General features: G+C 38.5%; 1 protein-coding gene across 1 annotated transcript; it reads right to left on the reverse strand.

Moving 5' to 3' along the window:
* Window positions 1-6250: 6250 nt before the first annotated feature.
* LOC138800291 (beta-1,3-galactosyl-O-glycosyl-glycoprotein beta-1,6-N-acetylglucosaminyltransferase 3-like) lies at window positions 6251-9187 on the reverse strand. The gene has a single exon (XM_069981951.1). The coding sequence runs from the start codon at window positions 8997-8999 to the stop codon at window positions 7656-7658; it is 1344 nt and encodes a 447-aa protein (XP_069838052.1). The 5' UTR covers window positions 9000-9187; the 3' UTR covers window positions 6251-7655.
* Between the last annotated feature and the right edge of the window lie 1246 nt (window positions 9188-10433).

Below are 10433 nucleotides of genomic sequence, written 5' to 3' on the forward strand. Positions count from 1 at the left end.
AAGTTATACAGATTTGTAAATTATTTCTATTAAAAAAACTCCAGTCTTCCAGTACTTATCAGCTGCTGTATGTTGTATTCCAGTCTGACACATTGCTCTCTGCTGCCACCTCTGTCATCCCAGGAAGTGTCCAACGCAGAAGAGATTTTCTTTGGGGACTTGCTATTGCTCTAGACAGTTCCTGTCACAGACAGAGGTAGCAGCAGAGAGCACTGTGTCACTCTGGAAAGAAAATTCCACTTCCTGCATGACATACAGCAACTGAGTTTTGTAAATAGAAGTATTTTACAAATGTATATAATTTTCTGTTTAGAAAAAAAGTTTTGTTTTGTTTTCTCCTGAGTACTCCTTTAAAGGGGTACTCCAGAGAAAATCAACTGGTGTCAGAGTGTCACACAAATCTGTAAATTACTTTTATTTAGAAAACTCAAGCCTACTCAATCAGCTACTTTATGTCCTGCAGTAAGTGAAGTTTTCTTTCCTGCCTGACACAGTGCTCTCTGCTGCCACCTCTGTCTCTGACAGGAACTGTCCAGAGCAGAAGCAAATCCCCATAGAAAACCTCTTCTGCATTAGATAGTTCCTGAGCCCAGAAGAAATGTATGTCAAATCCTGGACCTAGGACTCTCTTATTGCTATTGCAGGTCTGTGGCCAAGCCGAATGTGGTAGGATTTTCATGTTATTGTAGCTGGCTCTCCTGCATTGTCTGTGCTCCTTGCTCTTTCCCTCTCACTTATATCCTTTACCATTTACTATCCATCCATCTCAATCCTGTTGCCATTTTTTGCACTTTTACAGGTCCTGTTTGTCTATCTATTGGGGGGAATACTGCATATTGATTGTATTTGGTGTATAGGTTATTTAGTTTTTGGTATGTCCTGGGGTCCTTTCTTTTGCTACATGTGGGGTCTTTTATGTCCTGTCTGAAACTTTTTTTTGTGTTAAACAGACACAGGTTTCTGGGATCTGTAGCCATGTATGTATTTTAGTGATGAGCGAATACTGTTCGCTCGAATAGATATAATATTCAATATTCGTACGAATATCGAATGTGGATATTCAATAAATATTCGATAAGCGTTCAAATCCCCCAGCTTCCGGTTTTACCCTCCAAATGGTCAAATAGATGTTTTTCACTAATCGAAAACTTGTTCCCATAGACTTTAATGGGATCAAATATTCGATCGAATATTCGAATTTTCGCGGGATATTCGTACGAATATCGAATATCTCACTATTCGTTCATCACTAAAGATTGTTTGTATTTTTCCCTATAAAGCTGTTGTTTGTTGGTGTATTATGTAGTTCCTGACATGAACAAAGCTGGCAGCAGAGAGCACCATGCCAGAATGGACAGAATACACCAGTTCCTGTAGGACATACAGCAGCCGATAAGTACTGGAAGTGTGATTTTTTTTTTATTGTAGTAATTTACAAATCTTTATAACTTTCTGACACCAGTTGATTTCATATTTTTATCTTTATCCAGAGTGCCCCTTTAATATGGTTGGTGTTGAAGTATGTCGGCTTTGTTTTGTGAATACCATTATAAATTATTAGACCTTTTCCCCCCATCTCTGTATTCCTCTGACAAAATGAATCAGTTTTATTATACCAGTCTATACACAATAACATTAATTGAATGTGTACCTGCAGTACATTTGCCAACCTCTTTAATGGTAGAAATGAGCTAATCTGCCAGATGTTCACCATGTCCTATCACTGTCCGGAGGGGTTATTTATAGAGATAGGTAAACATGCAGAACACACTTTCACTGCCTATAAACACCATAACCAGGATGGATTTAGGTTATACCCACATTGCATTTTATAACCACCTAGCTGTCAGTGCCTGTTATTGGTTTATAAGGAAATTATCAGGTTACCATAAAGTCCATGCCAACCGAGAAAATTCAGGGCAAAAATGAATATTTTGAATATTTTAATATAATTAAATACATTTAAAAATAGTTTTTATATATTTAAATGTATTTGCACTTATACATACAACAGATACTGTATATACAGTTCATAATGACTTGAAAATATTAAACTTATAATGGTCTTACTCATGGTCACAAGAAAAAGGAAAAGAGGGAAAAAAATCATATGACGTGGGGAAATAAGGGAGACTCAACTCCAGCCCAAGATCTCTGCTGCTCGTATATGTGTAAATACTTCATTCTGGGAGTTCGCACACATAATTGCCAACATTTCAAAATTTTGTTCAAGGGACACTTTGGGGGACATTTATTAAGTCCGGCATTTTCTGCGCTGGACTTAAAAATGTCCCCGCAGCGCCAACACTACAGAGATTTATGTAGAGGGGCACTGCTCAGAGATGGAGTAGGCTTCCTGATCATTTTTTTTTTTTGTGTGAAAAAAATTATGAATTAAGCGGATCCTGAGTCCACACCCCCTCCCTGTCCCCCCGGGCGTACTGGGCAGAAAACAGCCAGATGCAAATAAATTTATTTGCATATGGCAATTTTCTGCCGCAAAATACACATTTTTATCTTAATAAATGTCCCCCTTTGACTTTAACAATGAGGGTGTGGCTTATTGTGGGTGGGGGAGTGGAAATTATGGGTGTGGTTTACAAGGGGTGTGGCTTATAATAAGTTGATTTTTGCAACATTTTCCCTATATTGTTCTCATTGTATGAACCTTATGATTAGGACAACACAAAGGGAGCATTATAAAAGTCATTATCAGCCCTCCAGCATATTACAGATGCCAGCATATTATGGAGTCCAGTATAAGACCTAAAGCATATTATATAGTCCAGTATTAGATGCTTGCTGCCAGTGACATAAAGAATAGAAAGAGGGAGAAAGGAGGATAAAGTCTGCTTGCTGCCAGTGATAATCAGTTAAATGAACAGAGAAGATCACTCTTCTTCTTCCCTTCTCTATGCCACTGCCAGCAAGCAGAGTTATGTTATCTGTCCACATGATTGATTATCACTGCCAGCAAGCAGTTTCAGAGATTATCCTCTTTACTCCCCCATACTCTTCTCTCTCCCTATGCCACTGCCAGCAAGCAGTTTCAGAGATCCTCCCCCATACCCTTCTCTCCCCCTATGCCACTGCCAGCAAGCAGAGTTAAGAGGATAATCTCTGAAGCTGCTTGCTGGCTGTTATAATCAGTTATGTGGACAAAGAGGATGACCAAGATAAGTAGAGTGCAGTTACATCCAATCACTCACAGGGGGCGTCTTCGCTGATTGGAATTGCTCACTTTTCCTTTTCTTCTTCATCTGGCATGAGCAATCATAAAGACTTCTCCCAGCTACAACTTGCCTCCACAGAATCTGCCAAACATTTTAGGCTCTTGGTTCCAACACCATCTTTACCTCTATGCAAAGTCCCCATGAGTATTGCTCCATGTAATTTTCTTACCCCCATCCTCTGTTTTCACTACATCTTCACTTCAATCAACATGTAAATTAGGCAGTTTGGTGGGTTCTCAGTAAACTGAGTTGCCCCGCCTCCCTCATCATTAATATTCATCCAATGCTCTACAGTGAAATCCCTCTGGCTGCTCATCACTGCAGAGGAAGAGAATAAAAAAATTGTAAGGGGACCGAGGGGCCTGGAGGATAATAGAGGAGGAGGATAGAGGAGTCTGGAAGGGACAGGGGGACCCCTTGAAGGATAGAGAAGTCTGGAGGGAACAGAGGGGCCTGGAGGAGGATAAAGGGGTCTGGGGGGGGGGTAGAGGGGTTTGGAGGGAACAGAGGGGTCTTGAGAGGGGTAACAAGGGGTCTAGAGGCCACATGCTTTCATGTAGGCTGTTCAATCCCTTCTCTGTCTGTCTCCCATCTACTTATGACTGAGTTTGATTAAGTGCTGTAATAAGACACCAAGATTAACCCTTTCACTGCTTCCCTTGAAGCAAATGTACCATCAGTACATTCGCTTTAAGTTTTGCACATGGATAGAACGGTGCCGGAGTGGGGAAGCCAGTGCTGTGGTCTTTTTTTTTAATCTCGGCCCGGTCTCCACGTTCGGCGCCATATTATTCCCCGCCCCAGTGAAAGGAAACCCCACCCCTCTATGACACGTCTCCATTAGAATCAATGGAGCCATATCATAGAGGGGCGGGGTTTTCTCCAGTGCTTCACCCGCAGCCAGTGTCCTTAATTAGAACGGCGCCATCCGCGGCAACAGGGCTGCAGTTTAAAAAAAACTACAGCAGCACTGTGCATCCATGTACAAATCTTAAAGCAAATGTACTGATGTTACTTCTGCTTTAAGGAATTACAGTTAGATTAGTTACAGGGAAGCCGTAAAAGGGTTAATGCACTAAAGCAAACATAGTGATAAGGAGACAGAAGCAGCAGCACCAGACCTGGAGACTACATTGCTCCCCCCCCACATACACACAAACACCTTCTGAGTGAGTTGCTCTACCAGTTATTCCAGATAGATGGTTTATTCACCACTGAGGTAGTCATGGTGTGTGACAAAATCCTTGAGGATTGGTGCGCCCCAACTCCCATCCTCTCCATCATTGGGGATATTTTTTTTGCACACTCTATTTTGGATTGCATTTATATCACACAGATATTTTTTTCTGTTTTTGTGATGTTTCACTTTTTTTTAGCACTAGCACTTTATTTACCTTCACCTTCGTAGTAAAGATTTCATCATGGATGCATGCACGTACAATATGTTTTTTTATAGTCTATTTTCTGGGGCTATGACATACCAGTATAACCCCTGTTTATTTGAGGGTTTAAATGTTTTTAATCTTTCAGCATATAGTGTAAGTCTATATAAAGCCTTTTGTATCGCTGGGCTGGCAATGGGGTGTTAAGAGTCCCTGAGATTCATTACATGGCAGTCAGTTTGGGGCTGTAACGAGTGGCATTACAACAGTGACCCTGTTACTAAGGAACTCCTGATTGGAATACTGTGTAAAAGTATTGCTCAAAAGAGCAAACTGTGGTACAGGGGGGTATTTTTTAAGACATAGCTTGGTGATTAAACAAAAACAATGTTGGAACAGCATCACCTTAACAGCTAATGGATGCATGGTTGTTTGGGTAACAAAGATATTTCAATACCTTGAATATTTTTGGTGCTTTCTGTTATCTCCACATTACTCTTGCTCACACTGCCACTGCTCATTTTGCAGAAACATCCCTTCTGAATGGACTTGATCTAGCTGTGTGAAGAGTTGTACAAAAATCTAAAACAAAACCTTTATTGTATCATTAGAACACATACAATAGACCCATACAGCTAGACCAACACACCAGTGCCATAGAAAACACACACATTGTTGTTTAGCAAATGGAGAGTCTTTATTGAGTGTGCCCTTAGTGACAGAGAATCACAGTCTGATAAAAACATTTCTATCTGCTGAAAAATACACTGGGAACCTTACAACTAAAATAGTAACTGGTGCACACCTCTTAGTCACAGGACTTTACCTGTTGTTACGTTGTTGTCTGTTTTCTCTATTTTTTATATAAAACATACTGGTATATGCTAACAATATAAAACATTTTGGCAGTGCCGTGACCTTCCTGAAATATAAAATTGAATAATGAACTAATTTCTATAATGGCTATAAAATGTCTGTACAATAATAATCATGTCCAATATTTTCACCCAGGTAGACATTACTGTATATAACAGACAGTCTTCCCTTTGACGTGTGTTCTGTTCTGCGTTGGCTACCTCGATCCTACAATATTATAATGCCCAAAAATATACAGATGCGCCATATAAAAATATTTTAACTAAACCACTAAAATAGATAGGCTAGAATTAAGCATATCTTATTTTCTCGATCTTGATAACAAAAATACCCAAATTATGATATTAAAAAGTACCCAAAAGTGATACCAAAATAGAAGTGATTGACTGTAAGAAAAAGTAGCTGGTCTTTTCCCCTACTTCATTGTTTGTAGGTTTTTCACTTCGCCACCCTGGACCCTCCAAATACCCTCCTCTAAACTACCTACATAGTGATGACTCTACCTGTTTCAAAATGAATTTTTATTATAAAGGTTATTTATGAATAGTTGACAACATTCTGCCGTGTGGTTGCTAGGCAAGTGACATGCGGGGATGCCAATATTAAACAGATGTGCCTCTCCTTTTAAGACCACGTCAGCACTTCCACCAATGTTCTTTAGACACAAGATTTACGCATTCATTGGAAAGTGTTCTATATATAAACTTTCATTGTGATTTCATAGTCTATTGTTTAGAAAAACTTTCTGTGCAAGCAATGTAAGAATTCATCAAGGATTTATTGAGTTGCAAGTATTGTTTTATAAGTTAAGAGCATTTTCAAAGTAAATTCATTGACAAGACATTGCCTCATTTTTATCCTTCTAATGCAATGGAAATAATCAAAAGACAGATATAAAAGTCTAAATATGTTCCTATATACCTTACACTTTTGTCAGCCGTACCTGCCACTTGTGGGAGGTTCAGCCATCAGTATAAGGTGTATGGGGCTCTTCTTACCGACCACAGACAAAAAATGTTGTTCTGGGGGAGATAAGCAGCAACCAGAGCACTCTAGTTGTGGTTTACCCCTAGAGGGCCACACCAGACATTCCTGTGTATGGTGATAACCTGCGGCTGGCGGGAGAGATAACTGACGGCCGAATTATTAGCCGCCAGTTATTGAAAGCGTATGAGGACCTTAAGACTTCAAGATAATCCCAAACAATCAAGAATGTACAGTATCTATGTTCTAACCCAAACCTTCCTATTGGCATTAGGTTTCAGCAGGATTTAAACACAACAATGTCTCTGAGGACTGCAAGACTTGTGTAGTTCAGCAATTTATACATATGAATTACACAGGTTGGTGTTTAGTGCTAATAGTTTCTGGCAAATATAAGTGTGCAGGTGAATAAAAGCTTTTATTGAGGTCTTTATAGTGACCATTATTTAAAGAGGTTGTCCAGCGAAAATCTTTTTCTTTCAAATCAACTGATATCAGAAAGTTATAAAGATCTGTAATTTACTTCTATTAAAGAAATCTCAAGTCTTCCCATACTTATTAGCTGCTGTATGTCCTGCAGGAAATGCTTTATTTTCAGTCTGACGCTGCTCTCTGCAGACATCTCTGACCGAGACAGGAACTTTGTTTCGGTTTTCTATGACTCCCCACAGAAAACCTCTACTGCTCTGGACAGTTCCTGTCTCGGCCAGAGATGTCAGCAGAGAGCACTGTGTCAGACTGAAAATAAAACATTTCCTGCAAAACATACAGCAGCTAATAAGTATAGGAAGATCTGAGATTTTTTAATAGAAGTAAATTACAAATCTATATAACTTTCTGACACCAGTTGATTTTCGCTGGACAACCCCTTTGATGTCTATGGCCTAATACTTAATAAAAGTCAAATATCCCCATTAAAGGTACGCAAAATTAGACACAACTTGTTATGCTATACGAGAAATACCTTTGGCTATTGCATCAAACAAGACAAACACTTAATCTGTGGGCTTGTTAAATAGACAGTCCAGTATACTGTATACTCAAAGTATGAGCTATCTTACGGAAAGGCAAACAATGTGTATATATATATATATATATATATATATATATATATATATATATACTGTCAAGATCAAATATTTGACCTATGAAATTATTTGCCTTTACACTTATTTGAGTACTATGGATCTATTTTGAAAATGGTTTTATATCTTAAATATTCCTCCATGCAATATATAGCAATGTTATCTACTTCTGGGTCAAATTTGTTAGCCAACAAATGATGCTGCTTCAGCATCCAGCTTAGGTCTCCTGCACCATATACACATACAGCCCTTCTATGTATCCCTGTGCAAGGAGGATAGGCAGCTCCTTCATGTATTTCTCCTTCATTGTATGACCACTTTACCATTCTAACCAATGCATTCATGTCTGAAAGTTCATATTTGTCACTGTAAGGAGATGAGCCTGGAACATCAGGCATTCGGTTTAATGTAGCCCAGAGATGTTCATCTGGACTATAAGTATCTTTGACCCAGTCTATAAATTTTTGTACCTTTGGGTCTTCAAATATGTACTGCACAAAATCTCTGGATACTACAATATAGGCATTTCCTGTGAACATAGGAGTGCTAATTGGTGGAGGCAGTTTTGTAATATTGGTCTCAATAATATCATTTTCCACTTCATGATGATATTTCCAACGTTTCTTTTTGGATTCCGATGGCTTCTCGGATTCCATGCTGTTTTTTCCATTTAACGTTTTGAGAACTCTCACAATTTCAGCATTAGTCTTTAATGGAAAATCTGTTCCACAAGTATTAAGTAAGTACTTCCATGGAACGTCGCTTTGCAACAAGTCCTCCATACAGTTGAGATCAGCTTGTACTCTTGACCATGATGCATAGACCACCTTCTCCAATGTAGATGCCACAAACACATTATCAAAGCATGAGGTGATGGCTCTCACTGCAGCCTTGAACTTTTCTGTTGATTTTTCATCCACATGAACACAATAAATATTTTGAGGAGCATAAACGACTCTTAAAAGTCGCTCAAACATCTCAATGTTGTCATGAACTACCATGGAATAGGCAATAGGAAATTCCTCTTCCTCACTGCTCATAGGAACAGAGATATATTTTCTGAAATACTTAAAGTTTTGGCAGTCATGAGTCAAGTTTATATAATACTGCTCATTTAAACGGAAGTGTTTTCCCTTTAAAGCTGCATTGATTTGCTGACCCTGTTTTATAGCCTTGGAATCCCCTTTAACAATCTTTGAACAATTGAGCTCACCTTGATTCTGCGGTTTTAGGCTGAGAAGGTCATAAAGTCCATGTCTGCAGAATTGTCTCCTGGCATTGTCCACTTCATCATTAAGGTTTTTGAACGTGCATGGAGACGAGATGTGTTTCATCAAAATTGTACCAGACAATGCCAAAAACGTCAAAAACAGAAGTCTGTGAGAGTTAAAACATCTGAACCGCTTCCAGGTACAAAGAAACATTTCTGAGATTGTCATAAGACTAGTGCTGTAAAACTGCAGTGGCTGTTCCTCAGTTAAACATTAGGAAAACTGGTTGTGCAAGTGAAAGCACCATTTGTGTAGTAATATTCAGACACTAGTACCCAGATGCTTGAGGCAGATTACTGATTACCTATCTCCCAAGTGTTCAGCCAAGCAACACATTGCACGTCTTATATATGCAGTTGCCTAATACTTGAATGTGTCACTGATGTAATGTACATGCTTTATTCTACATGCTCTTCAAACAACAATTTCTTCAAACAACTCTGACATATTCCCTCCCACATGACTTTAGTCTAGCTGATTAATTTAAAATGATGTAGTTCACACACATTGGAGTTTCACAATGCAGTGAAGGATGGCAAAGAAATTATTCATTATTGCCAGGGGGACTGCTAGGGTCCTAAAACATCGGGGGCCACGGCCACTAAATGTTAAGAATGTAAAAAGCTAATATCAATTTCATGCAATAGTAATTAATCTTTTCATATAAGCCACATAAATCTAAATTATAATGCAAGACAAATGAACCAAAAAAAAAAAGTACCTTATAGACAAAAAAAATACATTTTTTAAATGAAAACCTTATTAAATTAAAGGAGAACTCTGGTCAAAATATCATTTTGAATTTGTAAGTACATGAGCAAAGTTAGACAAAATCCTAATATACACTAATTGTGGGAAATGCACAAATAGTGCTATTTCCCCTCAATTTAGTAGATCAGACAGGCTTCCTTTACTTTAAAAAAAAAAAAAAAAGTGACGTTACGACTACTGTGTAAATACCTAATGTTTCCAGCAGAGGGCGCAGTATAGTGTAGAAATTATATGTAAAAATAAGAGGGAGCAGGGAATGGCAGCATATCAAAAACATTTATGTCTGGAGAGGTGCTGGAGGGACATTTGATGATGCTGCTGGGCAGGGAGGGGTTAATGCAATAGGAGCAGGCACAGAGTCTCCTGTCAGGAGATCTACTAGTGGAGAGTTAGGGTCCTATTACACAGAACAATTTTTAATGATTAACGACTAATGATTAACGATCGCAAACAAGATTTTATCGTTAACCTGAAATCATTCACCATATTACACAGAACGATGGTGGTTAGATACGATCGTTACTATGATCATTATTGCGATCGTTATTATGATAGTTTATTCCTTCTGATCCCAGAAAAACAATGAACAATGTGCAATTACACTGAACAATTAGTGAAAAAATGCGGAACTTGAGCGAACGAATGTGGAATTACAGCCAACGATTAGTGAAAGATTAACAATTATTTAGGTTCAGATCCAAATCAATGATCAACGACGTACGAACGATTTTTCGATCGTTGCCTGCAATTACACAGAACGGTTATCGTTTAAATTTGAACAATATAAGGATTTTTTCCACGATAATCGTCCCGTGTAATAGGGCCCTTAGT

This window comes from Dendropsophus ebraccatus, chromosome 1 (assembly GCF_027789765.1).
Source record: "Dendropsophus ebraccatus isolate aDenEbr1 chromosome 1, aDenEbr1.pat, whole genome shotgun sequence".
Classification (NCBI taxonomy): Eukaryota; Metazoa; Chordata; class Amphibia; order Anura; family Hylidae; genus Dendropsophus; species Dendropsophus ebraccatus.

Bases quoted from the DNA above. Each gene is read 5' to 3' on its own strand.
- LOC138800291 (XM_069981951.1), bottom strand. From the start codon at position 8,999: ATGACAATCTCAGAAATGTTTCTTTGTACCTGGAAGCGGTTCAGATGT.